This window comes from Mirounga leonina, unplaced genomic scaffold, assembly GCF_011800145.1.
Source record: "Mirounga leonina isolate KUSES-001 unplaced genomic scaffold, KU_Mleo_1.0 Mir_153, whole genome shotgun sequence".
NCBI classification, from domain to species: domain Eukaryota; kingdom Metazoa; phylum Chordata; class Mammalia; order Carnivora; family Phocidae; genus Mirounga; species Mirounga leonina.
In genome coordinates this window covers 20,635,592-20,656,567 of record NW_023270387.1, presented here as the reverse complement: position 1 = coordinate 20,656,567, position 20,976 = coordinate 20,635,592, and the positions used below count along the sequence as shown (strand labels likewise).

The 20,976-nt window shown below is 43.6% G+C and overlaps 1 protein-coding gene across 2 annotated transcripts; it reads right to left on the bottom strand.

The window, feature by feature from the left end:
- Positions 1-3,868: 3,868 nt before the first annotated feature.
- Positions 3,869-16,712, bottom strand: EI24 (EI24 autophagy associated transmembrane protein). 2 transcript variants are annotated; one of them, XM_035009234.1, is made up of 11 exons: positions 16,512-16,712; positions 13,932-14,044; positions 11,032-11,177; positions 10,493-10,553; positions 9,387-9,453; positions 8,777-8,901; positions 8,327-8,446; positions 7,856-7,967; positions 7,054-7,165; positions 6,589-6,663; positions 3,869-5,005 (listed from the first exon to the last, which is right to left on the bottom strand). In XM_035009234.1, the coding sequence occupies exons 2-11, from the start codon at positions 13,971-13,973 to the stop codon at positions 4,843-4,845; spliced, it is 1,023 nt and encodes a 340-aa protein (XP_034865125.1). In that variant the 5' UTR covers positions 13,974-14,044; positions 16,512-16,712; the 3' UTR covers positions 3,869-4,842. The 2 variants fall into 2 exon arrangements, with proteins under 2 accessions (XP_034865125.1, XP_034865126.1); XM_035009235.1 differs by lacking the exon at positions 6,589-6,663.
- Between the last annotated feature and the right edge of the window lie 4,264 nt (positions 16,713-20,976).

Sequence of the window (20,976 nt, the reverse complement as noted above, 5' to 3'; positions counted from 1 at the left end):
AAGGCATTACAATTTTACCTTCTGTTATCTAGAGTTGTTCTTGAGAAGTCTAATGCCCATGTGAATCACAGTCCTTTGTAAGTAACCTGTTTTTCTCTCTGATAAATGACTTTTCCTTAGAGACCCCATCCAGGTGTGTTTTCCTTTCATTTTTGCTCTCATTTTCACCTTTACTCTCTGCAGACCCTTTCTAGCTGAAAACACCAATTTCATCACCAGTCCAGGAAATTTTCTTTGGTTTTATTCCTGTCTCCATGTTCCCATTCTCATTTCTGAAGGTGCTATTTAGACAAGTGTCAGACCTCCTGATTCTTGGACATTTCCATGATTAACTTTTTCCATGTCTTGATCATTATATTCTGAGAAATTTCCTCAGTTTTATCTTGCAATTCTCTAATTTAGGCTCTTCAGTGTCACTTTTTTATATACTTTATCATTTAATCTTTTTCTCATGATGCGTAATCCCCTTCCCCTATCTCCCCCAGCCACCCACCCACCTCCTCTCTGGTAACCATCAGTTTGTTCTCTATAGTTAAGAGTCTGTTTCTTGGTTTGTCTTTTTTCTATGCTCATTTGTTTCTAAATTCCACATATGAGTGAGATCATATAGTATTTGTTTTCTCTGACTTATTTCACTTAGCATCGTATTCTCTAGCTCCATCCATGTCATTGAAAATGGCAAGATTTCATTCTTTTTGTGGCTGAATAATATCCCACTGTATGTATGTATATATATCCATTCACCTATCAAAGGACACCTGGGCTGCTTCCAGAGTTTGGCTAATGTAAATAATGCTGCAATAAACATTAGGGTGCATGCATCCCTTTGAATTAGTATTTTTGTATTTTTTTTGGTAAATACCCAATAGTGCAATTACTGGATATCATAGGGTGGTTCTATTTTTAAATTTTTTGAGGAAACTCCATGCTGTTTTCCACAGTGGCTGCACCAGTTTGCATTCCCACCAACAGTGCACAAGGGTTCCTTTTTCTCCATCCTCACCAACACTTTTTCTTGTGTTTATTTTAACCATTCTGACAAGTGTGAGGTGATGTCTCATTGTAGTTTTGATTTGCATTTCCCTGATTATGATGTTGAACATCTTTCCATGTGTCTCTTGGCCATCTGTAGGTCTTCTTTGTAGAAATGTCTGTGCACATCTATCACTTTTATAAGCCATTTCATTTACTTCCACAACTGTTTTAAGTTCCGAGAACTTTCCTATTCTGTCCCCTTTTCACAACAATCTGTTCTTACTTTACGGATGCAATAGTTTCCCAAATTTCTATGAGAGTAGTTATTAGAATTTTTTTTTTTAAGATTTTATTTATTTGACAGTGAGAGAGGGGTCACAAGCAGGGGGGAATGGGAGAGGGAGAAGCAAGCTTCCCGTCGAGCAGGGAGCCTGATGTGGGGCTCGATCCTAGAACTCTGGGATCATGACCTGAGCCAAAGGCAGATGCTTAACGACTGAGCCACCTAGGCGCCCCTAGAGTAGTTATTAGAATTTTTAAAGTTACTTTTTTTTCTGGAATTAAATTTCCTCCAGGGTCAGGTAGTATGTGTATTTAGGGAAAGCTCCAGAGATAATTCTGATGCTGATCCAGAACTACTTATCTAAAGCACTACAAAATATTTAAATTTGAAATCAGATGAGTACAAGAATAGGAGGCTGAATGTATAGCCTGACCTCTCACCCTGAGATTCCCTGAAATCCAATGTTTTATATCTAGCTTTGAGACCTAGGGAAAGTAGCAGCATTTTGATCGTGTTATTTTTATTTTTTATTTATTTATTTTTTAAAGATTTTATTTATTTTTTTGACAGAGAGAGAGACATAGTGAGAGCAGGAACACAAGCAAGGGGAGTGGGAGAGGGAGAAGCAGGCTTCCCGCAGAGCAGGGAGCCTGATGTGGGACTCGATCCCAGGACCCTGGGATCATGACCTGAGCCGAAGGCAGACGCTTAACGACTGAGCCACCCAGGCGCCCTGATTGTGTTATTTTTAAAAATTTGCTTTATCACTTGTCACTCTCCATGTTTAGGTCCAAGAGGACAGTAATCATCTTTCTGGTTCACCCTTGAATCCCCCAGTGCTTTGCAAAGTGCCCAACAGATAAGGCACTTAAATGTTACATGATAAAGTCATCCATTCCCCACTTGATCCTTGACTGGCTCTATGGACTCACTTTAGGTCCATCCAACATACCTCACTGATGCATGGCTGTCATTGTTTAAAAGGCATGTTGCACTGACCTGAAGTCAACTTCATTTTAACTTCTGTGGGTCATATAGCATAGGAGGAATATTAATAGGGAGGAGGGAAAGTTCTATTCCATTGTACTACTGAGCTGATAACCTTTACCAGAGCAGTCCTGATGGAGGTAAACATGTGAATATAGAAGCTGAATGTCCTACTTCTATAATCAGAAAATACAAGAGGATGGAAAATGAATAGACAGTGAACAGACAACTGTAATTGCCTTTTTATTCCTACACCTGTCATCCTTTTAAGGCTGTTCAAAAACCTCTAGCCACTGACTGCCTTCTTCTGGGTTTGCTCCAGTTTGTCACAATTCCTCTTCAACTTTATCTTGGCTCCTTACTAAGTGCAGAGCAATGAACAAGTCAGTACACTAACCTGTCCACTTCAAAGTTTCCAACAGACTTAGCAAACGTACTCAGGTCTGAAGTATCCACTTTCCAATTTTTCAAGTTGCTATCATAGACAACTGAGCTCTAGATGGGATAAAAGGGCAGTCTTTTGAATCCCATACGCCTGTTCAAGCTGACGCTTATCCCTGAAAAGGACTTTTGTGAACAGGAGGTCTTAGATCCTCCTGGTTGCATGGTTAAAACTCAAGCTCTCTCATGTTTAGCAGTACGATCTCCCTTCCTTTCAGTTACTGTCAGTTTGCCTCCAATTGCCATTCTGAACTTGGCAAAAAAGGAGCCTACTCTCCCTTTGCTCCTCATTTCCCAACCACTGCCCTAGTGAAAATGTAAGAGGAATTGACTCTGCTTTTGTGGACATCTTATTTGAGATGGTTGTCAGATTTTTAGTGCAGATATGCCTGGCCTTTCAATTTCAGGCCTGGTATTTCAATTACACCAATAAAACTTTGCAGACTCCTCGCTTCCGACTTTGCGCATTTTTCCATAGCGAGGCACAGTGCTGGGTAAGAACCATGTGCCTTCATCCACGGAACAACTCACCCTTTAAGACCAGCTTAGTTGGTACAAACACAGATTTCAGGCAGCTAAGATGTGGGCCCGTAAAGAACAAAGCCAGTTGTAAAACTTTACACTCACCTTAAGGTAACGGCTGCTGAAGTACTGAGGTCTTCTTGAAACCAACCCACAGCAACATGGCCAACTGACCAAAGGGGTCACAGAGGAATACTGGAACATCTTATTTCAGCTCTGTCTTTGGCAATTTCTTGTGCACAAGCTGCTAACAACACCCACTTCCAAGATGCCCACTGTTCTAAAACCTGTACTTTGAACTTGCTTGTAGGTCTCCCAGCAAGGATTTTTATATCCTTATCATCTTGTAAGGGTTTCTGTTAACCAAATGTCTAATCTCTTCCCTAATGCAAATGTTCAACACGCTGAAACCTGAAAGGACCTCTCTCCCTTCGTGAATACACAGGAGACATGCATAGGGACTTTAAAACAATTCCCAATTCTATCATAAGATGTAAACATGGTTATAATCCCATAATCCACACTTCCTCACGGAACACTTTTCAGGACTAATCTCTCAAAACTACAACCAAATTGTCTGAGGCAAAGTCGTGGTTCCACTTAACCCTTTTAACATTTCCCAAGGTGATGATTTTTGAAAATTCAACCACTACACGCTTGTCGGAAACCAGCTCACGTTTAATTGTGACATTTTAAAATTGGACAAGTGTTTTGACATCTGCCCCCCCCACCATATTTAGTCTCTTTAAAATGACAGGAAAACACCAACCAATCACAGGCTTAATGGGTTTAATAAGTGTACCCCTTCAGTTCCTATTTGCAGCACCCAATATTCCTTTGAAATACCAGACAGACCCAGCAGCGGCCAGCAGTACACTTCAGACCTTCCGAGTTCCAAGTTCAGGGTCTCTGAGCATTCGGTGTTGCGGTGGCACTTGTCCAGAACTGGTACCTCCCTTTAGCTGGGGAACTTTAAAGGTACCAGTGAAAAAGCTTCTTCCCCTTCAAGGGGAAGAAAGAAAATCACTCCCCCAAACCCAGCAGATCTGGCTGTGAGGTCTTTCCTCCTGTCCCATCTCTTCAGACTTGTTTTTTTGCAGTGGAGCCAGAGAGACCCGAATCTAACCTGAGTTACAAGAAACACTAGACAGTGATGGCTATGAAGGGAGTGGCTGGGAGCAAGTGAGATACTCCTTTCTCTCCCACATCCAATACATGTGCTTCACAGAAAAACAACACAAATTAACAGGTCCACAAAACACAACAGCTAGAATTACAAAATCCATTCATCCGAGGGTGGTGGAAGGCAGGACGGGGAGCTGGGAGGGTCAATGGCACAGGGACAAAAACAGTATTCCAATCAGTCCAGGCACGGGGGCTGGCAAGTGCTAGAAAAGAGCTACAGAAAAACCTGTGGTCCATTCAGACTCACCGGTGTTAAAAATCCACACACTGGTGTCAGGAAGATTCTGCCTTAAGCGCACCAGAGACAAAAGTCCCAATTCCTCAGACTGGAATAGGCAGAGGGCCCTTGGCAGAGCGGGTCCTGCGTTCCCGGGCAGAGGAGGGTACGAGGAAAAGAGCTTCTACAGCCTGCTTCCAAACCCACCCATCTCCTCTGGATGGCAGGCGACTCAGTGGCCTGCAGCAGCCTTCAGTTTGGCAGGAGACGGATGCGGTGAAGGGAATTTCTCTGCAGAGGTCGAGCTACTCAGGGCGGACTGCAGGTAGACCGTCTTGTGGAAAAGTCTGTTGCTTAAGAAAACCACCAAGGAGAAGAGGCGCAGCTGGAAAAGGCTGGAAGGCAAGAGACCCGACTTGTTAGATCCCCAGTTCATCAAACTTAATGTTTTAATTACTTGACAACTTACCTGACTACATTAAACTTAAAATGACATAGGGGAAAACAAGACAACTGAAATTTGATCAAGGAAGTACTATACAGATTTTAGACACACGGGTTAACAGGCAGCAACTAAAGAAGGCGCTGGGTCCAGCTGCTGTCATGAGTGCAATGGAATCACCGTTTGAAGTATAAAGGCTCAGAAGAAATAAAGTTACATTTCAGATTAATTCTGATTGGAGAAGTACTTTTCTGTAGCTGTTTATAAACCTCCAGCTATGTTTGAAGATATACTATATGTGCTTCATGTTCAAGAGTTTCAAGGGAAAGCCAATTACACCAGAGACTGCCATTACACTAAGCACTGCAGGGTAGTAAGAGTAAGCAAACACCTGAAACAGATCTGAAATTTCTAATACATGTATCCTCACTGACTCAACCAAAATTGATCAAAGATTAAACTTTTTTTAAAATGGTAAAACTTGGGGCGCCTGTGTGGCTCAGTCGTTAAGCGTCTGCCTTCGGCTCAGGTCGTGATCCCAGGGTCCTGGGATCAAGCCCCACATCGGGCTCCCTGCTCAGCGGGAAGCCTGCTTCTCCCTCTCCCACTCCCCCTGCTTGTGTTCCCTCTCTCGCTGTGTCTCTGTCAAATAAATAAATTTAAAAATATATACATATTAAAAAATAAATGGTAAAACTTTAGGATTGCTATTATTATTGCTAAAGATTCACTTCATTTTGTTTTTTAAATTTGTTTTTAGGGAGAGAACATGCACGCACAAACGAACGAGTGCTCGAGTGGTGAGGGAAGGTCAGAGAAAAAGGGAGAGAGAATTTCAAGTGGGCTCCACGCTCAGCACGGAGCCCAACATGGGGCCTGATCTCACGACCCTGAGATCATGACCTGAACCGAAATCAAAAGTCAGACACTGACCCGGCTGCACTACCCAGGCACCCTGCTAAAGATTCATTTTAAAATATTTTGTTTTGGGGCACCCGGGTGGCACAGTCAGTTTAGCGTCTGCCTTTGGTTCAGGTCATGATCTCAGGGTCGTGGGATCGAGCCCAGAGGAACCTGCTCAGCAGTGAATCTGCTTCTCCCTCTCCCTCTGCTGCCCGGCCCCCTCATACTCTCGCTCAAATAAATAAAATATTAAAAAATACTTTGTTTTACTATCACTATCAATAAACTCATGTAAGCCAGATCACATGATCCACTATAAAAAGTTGACCATTCTTACAAAAATGGGTTTCACTACAGGTGTCTAAAGTGCCTTATATTCAGTGACTTAAATTTTAAGAATATGTATAACAGCATGATTTTCTGAAACATATGTGCATATGTGCCTGGGGAAAATTGGGGGATATATTCCAAAAGTGTTCTTCTCTCATCATAGTGTATATTAACGCTTTCCTACACTGTAAGAGATTATTTTTTAAAAAAGAGTCTCATTCCTATAATTGTGACCTTATAGTCCCGATCCTTTATACAGAGACACAGCTTACTACACTTTAGCTAATACCGGCTAGTACTTACTATGCTTTGCCAGGGGTCTTTGCTTCATTGGCGCTGATAATAAATAGAGGAAAGAGGATGGAGAAGAGGCAGCCACTGTAAACAGAAGAGGAACAGACACCTTCATGACAACCATGACTCTGGAGAAGAGATTAGAAGCCCAGAGTTCCCTTGCCTCCAGAGCTAACATCATGGCTTGATGAAACCTTAATCTATCAAACACATCTTCAAAAAAAACTTTTTTTGTTTTCCTAAGCACTAGCTACAGTAAACACTGCTCTGGGAGGCAATATAAAAGAATATGGCATTTAGCATCATGCAGACTAGATTTTAATGCTGACAAATGTCTATCTGTCAAAGAGAAAAAGTCTACAGGCCTCCTGATGGCCTATAAATAAGTGCCTACCATAACACCAGGCATACAGAAGATGCTCCCTACACTGAGTATTTTTACTAGTCCCCATCAAGTCCCTCTGGCCAAATTACCTGATAATGTATGAGGACTGCATTGCTGTGAGGAAAGCCAAGGGCAAGCCAAATCCAAAGTAGTAAGGCCAATTCCTTTCTATGTTTGACAACCGCTGGTGCATTTCAATTCCTAAGACAAGACAGCCAATACAATTAATAATTAGATTGCTTACTTCCTTTTAGTCAAATGACTACATACGGTAGACAAATTATTTGAGGTTTGAGTTTTTAGGTACACATCTGTCATTTGGAACAGTTAAAGCATATAAATTGGAATTGTCCAAATAATGATATAAGGCTTCTGTGTGAAGTGTTTCAATTCAATAATCACAATTTCAAAGCTGCTAGGAATTATGAATTACAACATCAGCATCCTTTGTCATGATTAGTCTTGAACAAAGTAAGGTATCAAATAAAAAGGCAGCCATTCTCTAGAAACCAAGTAACCTCTTCTAACCATAGACAACTGGACAAATATGCCAAGGTCTTTAAAACATCCCCCAAAGAATATGAAAGCACGGACATCAAATTGATTTCTCGAATTCAAGAAAATGCGTGCTCCTTTATGCCACTGTATGGCTCAGTCAGAGCTGCATCACATTAAGCACCATGAAGGTAATGTTACGTGGCCACATCCCCCGGCATCAAAGTTACGGATTAAACCCCCTAAACCAAGTGTAAATTCCCTCTTGCCAAAGAGGCTGCTTCCTTCCAAAGATGGTTTACCAAGGGCCTAAGTACTGAACAGTTCTCGAGAAGTCCATTTAGCAGCACTTCCAAACTGGACCCCCTACTTCTGAGTTTCTTTAGATGGACTCACCTTTATTGAACCAACGATATTCAAAGCAGTACAGTGAGTAGAGAAGGGACATATGCAGAAGACTAACCAGCTGACCAACAAGGTGGATGGGAAAGAGACTCACGAACATCCCCTAAAGAACAAATATGGGAAATTGGAATCCCAAAGCTTCAAGACCGAACACTCTTCGCCCGCCACCATGAGTCATCCCCCTCTGCCTGTGTAATACAGCCTCATAGATGCTCCTCACGTTTCTCGACAGCAGGAGAGTGGAGAATGCCCATGGGCAGGGAAGAGGAGGTCAATTCATGTTGCTTATTATTTTACAATTTTTAAATTTTCTAGTTGTTTCTGTGAAAAAATGATTTAAAAATCATTACCTCCCATAAAGCTTATCTGCCCCAGTTTAAATGCAATACTCTGTCTTTGTGAAGCTCCTTTTAACGAACCTTTTTTCAAAATTTGCCCATGTACCCAGAAGGCCAGTCTCACCTGGATGAGGAAAAGAGCCTGCAGCAAAAGGTTGAAGAGCATGTCAGCAATTATTTTGCTGACACTAGGGAATGGGTGAGGCTTCCTCCCTGATACCTCAAATGCCAGGTCAGCTATGTCCTGTAACAGAGAAAGTAGCTCACCAAAACATGAGTAAGATGGCTTCACCACCCACCCCCAAAGCTAAGGTCGCTGGTCTACCATTAAATCTGCCAGGTGAGAAAAGCTCCTGGACATCTGGCCAAGGGAGGCTTTTGTGGCCTGAGACAATAATTCCATTTTACAAGTGCACAAAGATCACCCACTGGCTGCATGAGCAAGAAAGGTTAAGGCTATGAAATCATTCCCTGCATGGCCACCAACCACCAGGCTAAAACCTGCCACCCATCAACCCACCACCCATCAACCATTACGCTGCAGGACCCAGACTCCATTCTGCCATGGACCTACTTGAAACCAAATGGCATTTACAACTTTGCTAAGCACAAACAGAGGGAGCACCCAAAGAGCACTGAAAATGGACGTAAGGAAGAATTCCAGCCACGACCAAACATCTCCATGTAGTGATGGATCACCTAAAAAAAGCGGGGGAAAAGAGTTGTCAGTTTAAAGACCAAACATGGAACTCCTAGGTGGTCACTCTTCCCCCCACCCCCCACCTACGTTTCCTGCCAGCGCATCACCATACAGATTTCAGACAGCTGTCCTCTTCGGACACACAGCCACCTCTAGTCACAGCTCTCATTCAGAGGAGCCATCTGTGCTGCTTACCTGGTGGTGACTGAGAGGTCCCTAACAGCACACACTATGCAGGAAACTACCCGAGTTTCAATCCCAGTTCTGTCACTTACTAATGGTTTAACCTCAGTAACCAATTTCTATTTCCTCAACCATAAAAAAGCTATCGGTAACAGTACCCACTCAAAGGGTGGTTGAGAGGCTTGAGCTAAGAACGTCTAAAGCTCCTGGTACGCAGTAGTGTTCCATGAAGTGAGGGAGACAGGGAAATACTTCCCACCCCCATCCCAGGCAGGTGGCACACAGCAATGCATATACTTACCAATAATTTGGGCTGTCACCGACTGTAGTACAGGAATAAACACTCGATAAAACAAGAGGAGACTTAACTAAGGGAAAGAAGTAATAAACATTAACAGCTCTTCTTTAAAACAAGAGTTCCAAGTTTCAGTGTCATTATTTTCCAGATAGAGGTGACTTTTCAAGGAAACTTGAAGAGACACCAAAACTGAGAGCTATTTCTATCTCCCAATACTCCCCTAAGGTACAAACCTGACATTGCCTGTGAAAACAGTGAGACTCCTGGGGACATAGATGAACGTTTCAAATATTGTTCAGACCAAAACACAGGTACATACTAAATACGTAGTAATACTTTATTAAACATCTGGAAACATCTGTGAAATGTTTAGATCAAGACAACTTGAGTTATATTGAATTCCAAGTCAAAAAAAAAAAAAAATTTAACTACCTGTTCTTCAAAGTACTTAAACTTCCCTTAAGTCTGTGTTGGCTCTTGATGAACTCTAGGTAACTTTTTCTGGTATGGGTTTTAATAGTAATCAATTCTAATAGATTGATAAGACCAGATGAGAGGATAACCTTGCCCCTGTCCTTCTGCCCTTCCCTTATGATCTCCCATAGTGGCTCTTAGCCAAAATGTCCAATGTCAAGAGGAACTCTTTTAACATTAAAACTGGTGAAAGAGTCGTTTTTTTTTTTTTAATAAAAGTGTAGAGGCGCCTGGGTGGCTCAGCTGGTTAAGCATCTGACTCCTGATTTTGGCTCAGGTCATGATCTCAGGGTCATGGGATCAAGACCCACATTGGGCTCTGTGCTGGGCACGGAGCCTGCTTGAGATTCTCTCCCTTTCCCTCTGCCTCCCTGTTTGTGTTCTCTCTCAAAAAATAAAATAAAAAATAAATAAAAATAAAAGTGTATATTTAGGGCTATCCCTAACATTTACATACAAGTGTTCTTTGTGTGGGAATAAAATCACCACTGGTGCACAGACTCCTCAGTTATGGTCTTGAGCATGTATCACCACGTGAAAACTACTTGTTTCAGTTTCAAGGCAAGAGTCAAGAACTATTAACATAGCAACAACCTGAAGATAAGGCACCTGGCGTTTGAGGAAAAAGAACTTACCCAGAATACTCCACCATTCCAAGCGCAGCACTGGAAAATTCTACTAACGATACGTGGCTCACTGGAAAAGACCACATGTATTTAGCTCATAAGATATACAGGCTATTTCCAGATCATCATTCAGTCACTCCCCACCTTAGACCTTTTGTTGTTACTGTTATTTTTCTAGCACCTATTATTCTCCCAATGTTCTCCTAGTGTCAATGAGAAAAATCTAAAAATATTTCTAGAGAAGCAGTTTTTCTTCTTTGTGTGTGTGTGTGGTTCTCGATTCACCATTCTGTCTTTTAAAACACCAGGACATTCTCAGCAAGCATGATTGCTAGACCCTAGTTTAATTCAATGTGGGGCGGGGGGGTGGGGTGGGGGAAGAGTCACCTGTAATATTTTTTGGAAAAAAATGCAAAAATGCAAAAAGCAAACAAGGGGGTACTGAAATTCTAAGTGACTATATAGGGTCTTAATTCTATACTAAGGACCAGTCACTTCCTGAAGTCCCTCCCCCTCAGACATTTCCTGACATCAGCCCCACTCCTTACCTCTCTTGCTTCCTTTCTATACTTTGGGCTCTCCTTTGTGCCAGCACACTGCTTGCCCTTCTTCGACGCTGCTCCTCTCTCTTTTGCTGAATCCGAGCATCTAGCTTTGAGATGGTACAAATTCCCCAGATGGAGTCTTTGATTCCCTATAGACAAGGGTATTATTTTAAAGTATTTTAAAGTATTATTTTAAAGAGGAAGGATTATGGATCACAGAAGACTTCCCTAAGTTACATAAAGTGAAGTTAACAGTGGAAACCACTGAACTTATTTTGCCACATGGCTTAAGGGAGCCTTGACAGCTTGATATAATTCAAAATTTACAGCAGTTCTAAGAACAGAACTTCTAAATATCCTTTCTCCAGATTTACCAATAATAAATGTGCTAAATTAACTTATTATTTACATGTATATATACACATTTTTTCCCGTATTAGAATGCGTATCCCTTTTTTTTTTTTTAAGTTGACAGAGAAAAAGAGATCACAAGCAGGAGAAGTGGCAGAGGGAGAGGGAGAAACAGGCTCCTGGCTGAGCAGGGAGCCCGATGCAGGCTTGATCCCAGGGTCCTCAGTAGTGAGTATAGTATAGTATAAATCACTACTAAACTCCAGGGATACAAGGACAAATTAAACACTGGTCTCTAGAAAGGACCAGAGGCTGGACCACAGTTAGGGAAGGACAAAGAAATCAATACTGTAAGATATCCAGTAAGAGCTGGAGGATGAGAGCATGCCACATAAAACAGAAACAACATGGTAGTATAGCTAGAGGAAAGAATGTCCTTAAGGAGTGTATGAAGGGGGAGAGGGTTGTTAAGTCTATAAAGACAGTGACAGGGGCACTTGCCCACCATATTGAAAGAGCTCCAACAGTGGAAAAGTTAGTGCTACAAACCCCAGAATAGCCTATCACCCAGTTCCAAAAACTTCATTCATCCATCCATCCACCCACATGTTAAGCATCCTCAGTGAGCTAGACATTGGTCACATGAAAACGCTCAAGAAACGGGTAGCCTACCAGGACAAGTATACAACCAAAAAACAACAAAAATAGTTTAAAATATGTGCCACAACAGATTTATGTCCAAAATGGATTGGTAGCACCGGGATATTCAACCTCACAAAGAATAGGTGGAAAAAAAAACATTCTGGGGCGCCTGGGTGGCTCAGATGGTTAAGCGTCTGCCTTCGGCTCAGGTCATGATCTCAGGGTCCTGGGATCGAGTCCCACATTGGGCTCCCTGCTCCTTGGGAGCCTGCTTCTTCCTCTGCCTCTCTCTCTGTCTCTCATGAATAAATAAATAAAATCTTTAAAAAAAAAAAAAAAACATTCTGGAAGCAAAGGCCAATCTGGACTAAAAAATGGCATTTTTACCTATTATTAGCTACTAACAAATTTTGGAGATAACTGCCAGGATACAGAAAAATGGGAATGGGCCAAGTGGTTATGTACTAACCACCGACAGCATAAATTGGCACAGTGTGCACCTGATCTTTTTATCTGCAAGTAGAGGTTTATCTTGCTTTTAACTTCTAAATCTTCCACAAACTGTTTAAATATTTAAGGTAGTGAAGTTCAAAGGGCTGAGGGCCTTGTATGTGCTAAGACGATGACAGGATTCCCACCCCTGAATGCTTACAGTCTAACTGGGTCAGACAAACATTAACAGTGCATTGTAGAACTGATCTAGGGTTGAAATTTTATAGCACAAGAATGGCAAGATGAGGTAAAGTTATTAAAAGTAGATCTCAGGGCGCCTGGGTGGCTTACAATTGGTTAAGTGTCTGCCTTTGGCTCAGGTCATGATCCCAGGGTCCTGGGATCAAGCCCCTAGAGCCTCCATATCAGGCTCCCTGCTCAGTGGGGAGTCTGGTTCTCCCTCTACTCCTCCCCCTGCTCATGCTCCCTTTCCCTCTCTCAAATAAATAAATAAAAATCTTAAAAAAAAAAAAAAAAAAAGATCTCATTGCATTAAGTCTCTTTGACCCTTCTAAGATACTCCTTCAATTCCCCCTCTTTTACTCAAAGGTAATAAACTTTTAAGCATTCCCACTGAGGAAGGAGCCCCCTGCTCCCAAGGATATAGCTACAGGGGCTACAACCAGGGCATTAAGCCTCAGACACACACTATAATGGAATTTTCTGCTATTGGTTAATTTGGGTTACTAAGTCCTAAACAGATCTTTACGGGACATTTTCCTAGAGCATCGTCATCTGCACCATGCAGAATGGGGAGAAAGTAGGTTCTGTAATGTAAATAGGAATAAAGTAGTTCAAGTAATAGTATTCTATCAATGTTCATTGTTTAATTTTGGCCAGCAGACCATGGTTGCATAGAATAACTTGATGCTGGTGAAGGATATAGGGCAACTCTTTGTACTATTTTGCAACTTTTCTGTAAGTCCAAAATTATTCCAAAATAGAAACTTTTTTGAAAAAAAGGCTCTGGAGTCAAACTAACCAAGGTTCCAATACTAGAGACACTCACTAGACAGCTTTCCCAAGCTTCTGGAAGATGCAAGATAATACTTAATCTCCCGAGTAGTGTGGATGAGAATGAAAACCTATAGGTGAGGGACCCAACAAATATAACAAAAATTGCCCCCCCCAAAAAACCTAAAGGATCTCCTAGTCAGTTCCTGCAGCAAAAAGATCAAGAGATGGGGCGCCTGGGGGGCTCAGTCGTTAAGCGTCTGCCTTCAGCTCAGGTCATGATCCCAGGGTCCTGGGATCGAGTCCCACATCGGGCTCCCTGCTCGGCAGGAAGCCTGCTTCTCGCTCTCCCACTCTCCCTGCTTGTGTTCCTGCTCTCGCTATCTCTCTCTCTGTCAAATAAATAAATAAAATCTTTAAAAAAAAAAAAAAAAGATCAAGAGATGACACAGCGATGTACTCACCCTGGCAAGGTCCTGGAGAAAGGTCTTGACACTGTCAGCCATCTCTTCGCCACCCGAACTACCAACTACACAGAGGAGGAAGCAGCGTCTCAAAATCTTTCATCATGAAGGACCTAGAAACAGATGGAGCATAATGGGGCAACAAATAGGTATCTTCCAGGTAAGTTACTTCACGTACATTTCTACCTAAGGACTTTTCCACATACTTGCATCTCTACCAGGAGTGTAGCAGATTCGGGCACTCCCATAGATAGGAACACAGGGAACTAATGAAGGTATACCTGTAACTGCGGAAACCTGAAAGCAATACAATTTTTAAGTCACTTCCCACCCTTCCTTCCACTTTTACGTGGGGGTAAATGTGCTCTCAGTCCAGGAGTCTCCTCTCTGGGCCTTGATGTCCAAACCATCCCTCCTACACATCCCAAATACTTGCGTATTTGGAAATGAGTGATAATTACATTTCAGTATCCTCCTAAGCGGTAGTTATACTTGATGTAGAACCTCAAACGCTTGAATGAAAATACAAGAGCAAGAGGAAGGTTCTGGCAAAAATGACTAAATATGCACTTCACACACAGGGTCCTTTGGCACACAAGTAAGCTTAAGGTACAATGTGAAATCGCCCACCTAGACGACCAAATAGGCCTCCCCATGTTTTCCAACTTTAAATATATACATATATACACACACAATTTTAATAAACATGCAAGAAACCGTGGAATATAAATCAGGTCAAAAAAGTTCCGTGTATAAATATTCCTTAAAACACTACAGCTTTCTCATTTTAGGTATTTCTCAGGTGAATGAGAAACCTCGCTTCAAAAATTATGACAGTTTCACAAGCACCTTGTATAAAACTCCCATTTCAAAACATAAGCACATTTTCCCTCACACATATAACCACTTCAAACTGTACCTTGACCCAACTGGACTACTGCCACCCAGAACCAGAAGAGCAGGGAATATTGCAGTAGGAAGGTACCTGGACAACTTGCACAACACCGTATATACCATCTGCTCCTGGGGTCAAATCCTATTACTTCAGATAAAGAAGTTTCTAGGGTTCAGAAACTTCTGTGAATACTCCACTTAAAAACAAAAACACCTCAGGGTGACAGGGTAACTCACTGTCAGGTGAACAGTAACTATTCAGTACATGATACCAGTTTCTGAAGACTATCACGGATTCATTCTTTTTTTTTTTTTTTAAGATTTTATTTATTTATTCATGCGAGACAGAGAGAGAGAGAGAGAGAGAGAAGCAGAGGGAGAAGCAGGCTCCCAAGGAGCAGGGAGCCCAATGCGGGACTCGATCCCAGCACCCTGGGATCATGACCTGAGCCGAAGGCAGACGCTTAACCGTCTGAGCCACCCAGGCGCCCTCACGGATTCATTCTTAACCAGCTACTTCCTCCTCTGTAAATTAAGGATATTAAAATTCTTCACAGGTCTTCTTGAATAACAGAAAAACAGTAACTTCTATATAAACACAATCCCACTAAAGACTGAGCTAGCTTGGGAGTTTGAGGAAGCCAATCACTGAGTCTGGATTTCTCACAGGACACTGACAAAGAGCGTGAAGCACGGCAGTCCTAGTCCAGCAGAACAGCTGGGTTATCTGAACCGTGGCCATTAACACCTGGCTTCCGCACGTACAAGGGGCAGGTTACCTACTAACCAACAGCGGCCGTCGAAGGACAAGTCACTCAATTCTGTACTGAGACCCTAGCAGCCTTCCTTCACGGATACTTGATGAATTGCCCGGTTTAACAAAAAGCTGAGGCATGGAGAAAAACAGAACTTGCCACAATTTAAGACCACACAGGGGGAACTTTACAACTGAGTTGGAAGGAAATAAGATGCATCTGGTTCTCATCACTTTACAGATGCAGGAACTGGAGTCTCCGAAGTTAAATGCCTGCCCAAGATTACAGCAAATGAAAGGCTACTGCAAACTTCAAAAACGCTGGCATTCTAACCCTCAGTCGGGACTTCTTTTTACTCAAACTTTGCAATGAGTTTGTTTAACCCGAGCATCCCATGGGCCACTTCTCTTGAACCTAGAAACACAGGTGGCCTTTAGATGCCGAATAGTCATTAGAGCTTGTTAAGCATCCTCTGGGGCACAATCCTGTTCTTTCATTTCTAAGCCACCAAACCCAAGTCCGGAAAGGAGGAAGCTGTTCTGGCCCACACCAGGGGCAGAAAGGGTGAGCATCCTCGCTTCTCTCGAGGGCTCCACAGACGGCTCCAAGTCCACCGGTCAGCTCGGACCCGTCTCCGCCGTAGCTCCTTGCCAATTTCGACCGGAAACATAGTTTCCCCCCAGGAACCCAGCCGTGCACGAGGTGCGGAGCACGCTCACCTCCGGTCACACGCAGAGCTAAACATAGACGCGCCGCACCTCGGGCACCGTCTCGCGCGGCGCTGCGAGTCGGGCCAGAACCTTCCTGCTAGGGTTCCCCTCCCGAAGCCCCTGCCCGGAACCACGCACGCCCGCGCTCGGGCCCTCGCAGGGCCTCGCAGGGCCCCAGCCGCCGCGGCGCCAGTGGCCTGGCTCGGCCAGTCTGCACTTACCCGGCCGCTCCGCCGCCGCGGCTCCGGCCCACTCGGCCCCTCGTCCAACGCGGGCCCACTCGGCTCCTATTGGACCCTCCACGCCCGGCCGCCAGCTCCCGCCCGGGCGCTCCCAGGGCCGGGGCCGCTGCGCCCGCACTGGGCATGCCCGGGCCGCACGGGGCCGCTGGGAAGTCGGGCGGGCGCCGAGCCGAGCGGAGCCGAGCAGGGCCGCGCCGCGCAGCCCGGGGTGGAGGGGGCGGGGTCGCAGCGGCGGAGGGGGCGGGGCCAGACGGGGCGGCGGAGCCTGGGAAATGCAGTCCGTGCGCCGACCCCGCCCGTCCCGCGCCGAGTCCGGGGACGCCCTGGAACGCCCAGCACGCTTCGCGGACCGCCTGCCTCATCCAGTCCTGCCGATCCCTCCTCCTGCTTTTTGCCCTTCCCGTTTACTCCTGCGGGGTTGCTTGTCCTTCTAAAACCCTACGAAACCTAACAGGAGAACAAAATGCAGAGGTCACCTTGCTTTATCTACTTGGAAATTTTCTGTAACTAAAGGGTACTATGCAACGATGGGCTTAAGTCAAGATCATTAAGAACAGGACACGGCGCCATGTAGTTCGGCTGCATTAGGTGTGCACTCTGCCGGCAAAATGATGGTTGAGATTAAAATTCTAAAAGTGAATAGAAGTAAAGCCTTTTCATCTCCATCCCCACCAATCCATTTTTACCCCAGGGATGGCAACTCCTTAGCATCCACATTAAGCCTCACCGAGAACTTTTTCTTTTTTTTTTTTTTTTAAGATTTTTATTTATTTGACAGAGACAGTGAGAGCAGGAACACAAGCAGGGGGAGTGGGAGAGGGAGAAGCAGGCTTCCCGCCGAGCAGGGAGCCCGACGTGGTGCTCGATCCCAGGGCCCTGGGATCATGACCCGAGCCGAAGGCAGACGCTTAACAACTGAGCCACCCAGGCGCCCCAGAACTTTTTCTTTTCTATTCCCAGCCTCTTATATCTCACCATTTCTTTTCTTTTAATATTTCCCTTTACCTCTTGTGTTTAGAACTGCTAGTGCTAGGGCCACCTATAGGATCAGATTTTTACCACGGGAAGCTATTTAGTGCAACCTCCTATTTGTGGGACAGGAAGCCTGGGTGTCAAGTGATTCACTCAAGGTCATTGGCAGAGCAAATGCCCAGGCCTCCTGACTCTTCCAGTTAAGTGGGCTAGGAGTTGTTGCTGACCTCTTCTCCCTGGCTCAACATCCAGCCCCATGCCAAAATAAACCAGCCCCCTACCTTGAGCCTGCAGAAACCTTCCCTTCCCTTCAAGGAAGAGGATCAGTAGAAATGACCAAGATCAGAGAAGGGAATGAAGCATTCAGAATAGAAGCCCTGAAGTAAAGGGCCAACCTAGGATTTATATGTAAACTCCTGGAGAGGTTGGGGGGAGGGGGCTGAGATGGGACATTTTTTCTTACTTGTTTCAATAATCTCATTGTCACTGAAAACAGATCTAGGAATATTCACTCAAGTTTCCTTTTCTCATGAAATCTATTGATGAAGGATAGGTGGAAGAAAGGTGTGCAGGGACAAGCTGCCCCTGCCCTAAGAGGAAACCACCCTTTAAAGGATTTTACATCCCCTGGTAGGAGCCCTCCACCCTTGCCCACGTGATAAATAGATGACAAAAACCTAGTTGGATGACAGGCATAGGGAGGGTTAATCAGATTAAAACAGCCCTCCAACAAGCCCATTAAAAACCCCTAGACTGGGGCGCCTGGGTGGCTCAGTCGTTAAGCGTCTGCCTTCGGCTCAGGTCATGATCCCAGGGTCCTTGGATCGAGCCCCGCATCGGGCTCCCTGCTTGGTGGAAAGCCTGCTTCTCCCTCTCCCACTGCCCCTGCTTGTGTTCCTGCTCTCCCTATCTCTCTCTCTCTCTCTCTCTCTGTTAAATAAATAAATAAAATCTAAAAACAAAACAAAACAAAACAAAAACCCCTAGACTTAAAAAGCTGATGGCAGCCCTCTCAGGTCCCCTCTCTCTTCCGGAGTTCTGTACTATCCCTTTACTATCAATGAACTTTGCTTTGCTGCCCACTACTTGGTCTGGGCGACCTCTTCATTCTTCAAAGCGGTGACCAAGGACCGCAGGCACCAAAGGAAAGGAAATCCTGCAAAACTATTGCTTTATTTACTCTAGCACTGAAGTCATTACAAAGAGGAGACATTCCTGTGCATTCCTTTTGCCCCCATTCAAGTAAAAATCTTAAACTGTTGATTACATAAAATAGCTTCTTTTTTCTTTTGGAATTTTATTTTGATTAAAGTAAGCAATCCATCCTCTGAGGCTTAGATATCGTGTTATAAAGAGATTTAAGTGGTTTAATGATAGACTGAATATTGTTAACTATTAGAATAGTAGCCATTCCTCCGAACTCTTATCCTTTTTCAAAAGTGTGAACTTAGAATTTAATACATATTAATCTCTAATTTGCTTGATGGAAGGAAATCTTACGAATCCCAACATGTATAATATGATCTAGAATTAAAAAACAGTAATAATTATACTTTGCACTTTTAAAGAGCTCTCACAAACAAAAGATTAGATGCAACCTATGAGACAAATAGGAGAGGGTATTATTTCCTAATTTTACAAATGAGGAAGCTGTATGGCAGAGCACTAAACTCGGACAACTTGACCTCCAGTCTAGCTGTGAGTCTTAGTTTCTGTATCTGTAACACAAGGTTGCTAAAATAAATGGTACCTAGGGGCGCCTGAGTGGCTCAGTCATTAAGCGTCTGCCTTCAACTCAGGTCATGATCCCAGTGTCCTGGGACTGAGCCCCGCATCAGTCTCTCCTTGGCGGGAAGCCTGCTTCTCCCTCTCCCACTCCCCCTGCTTGTGTTCCCTCTCTCGCTGTGTCTCTCTCTGTCAAATAAATAAATAAAATCTTTAAAAAAATTAAAGAAAATAAATGGTATCTATGTAAATCTTTACATAGATATCTTTACATAGATATGGCATATTTACATAGATATTTACATAGGTAAGGTTAGAGTCCCTTCTAACTCTATGTGCCATGATTTAGTGAATTGGTGACAATATCAGATCTAGAGGCTAGATCTCCCAGTTACCAGTCTTGGAATTTTCCAGGGGAGAGAGATACTCTGATTTATTAAACATCAAACATGTACCAAGCCTTTCAAACTTACTATTTCACAACAACCACTTAAATGAGGTAACTAATACAATTAAAAAACAAAAAAACAAAAAAAACCCAGCCCGGTTCGTGGGATTCCCAGTGCCATGCCCTTTTCTTCACAATACCTGGCTTTGTGGATCACTGCAAGGCCTCCTAGTGAAACTTAAGCTGTGTATTATCATCACTAAAGTAGTGCTCCTCAAATTTTATTGTGAAAATGAATCACCTAGAGACCTTGCTAAATAGAGATTGTCATTCAGCTCATCTGACATGCAGACTAGGAGTCTGCATTTCTAAGAAGCTTCCAGGTGATCATTATACACATTTATCAAGTGCCTGTTATCTACCTACGTATCTTGGCCAGGTGTTTGGAATATATCATGTTCTCAACGTGCTTCTCTCCAGCTGGAAAACAGATGAGGCAATGCAATGTTATAAAAAAGTCTTGAGGGGTGGGCGCCTGGGTGGCTCAGTTGGTTAAGCGACTGCCTTCGGCTCAGGTCATGATCCTGGAGTCCCTGGATCGAGTCCCGCATCGGGCTCCCTGCTCAGTGGAGAGCCTGCTTCTGCCTCTCTCTCTGCCTGCCTCTCTGCCTACTTGTGCTTTCTCTCTGTGTGTCAAATAAATAAATAAAATTAAAAAAAAAAAAAGTCTTGAGGGGCAATGCGGAATTAGCAAAAAGAAGAAAGGATGAGGAAGGAATTCTACACCGAGGAAGCAGCATATTTAGAGCACTGTAATTTGTTCATTAAGGCTGGAACTTAGAATGGGAGGAGAAATGGCAAGAGATAAACTCCCTATTTATCAAGTGGTTTCTGTTTGCCAGACTCTTTTCAAATAATAGGATTTAGTGATAAGCAAGACAGACAAGATGTCTGCATTAATGGGGTTGAGTGAATAGACAGGATGGCATAAAATAGAATAAGATAATTGTGATAAATGATGAAAAAACTAAAACACGGAAGCATCCTAGAGAAGGCCGGCAAGCTGGCTGACCGTGGCTATGTGAAGGGTAGGAAGGGAAGGCATGTTAAGGAGCTGACTTTGTGTTGGGATCTGAATGCAGAGGAGACAGCCATGTAACCATCTGGGGTAAACAAGGGAAACCCAGTACACAGCCCTACGGCAAGAACTTGCTTGGTATGTTCCAGGAACAAAAACAAGAACAGTGTGCCTGCAAATATGACATAGTCATATTTGGCTTCCTCTTCTTTACCTCCCACATCCCATCCATCACCAAGTACACTGACCCTTGAACAATGCAGACATTAAGGGTGCTGCCC

Coding starts and splice junctions, on each gene's coding strand:
- EI24 (XM_035009234.1), bottom strand. CDS start 13,973: ATGGCTGACAGTGTCAAGACCTTTCTCCAGGACCTTGCCAGG. Junction 7,968..8,326: donor AGGCTCTTTTCCTCATCCAG/GTGAGACTGGCC, acceptor TTTGTTCTTTAG/GGGATGTTCGTGAGTCTCTT. Junction 5,006..6,588: donor AAGACCCCTGGCAAAGCATA/GTAAGTACTAGC, acceptor CTTGCCTTCCAG/CCTTTTCCAGCTGCGCCTCT.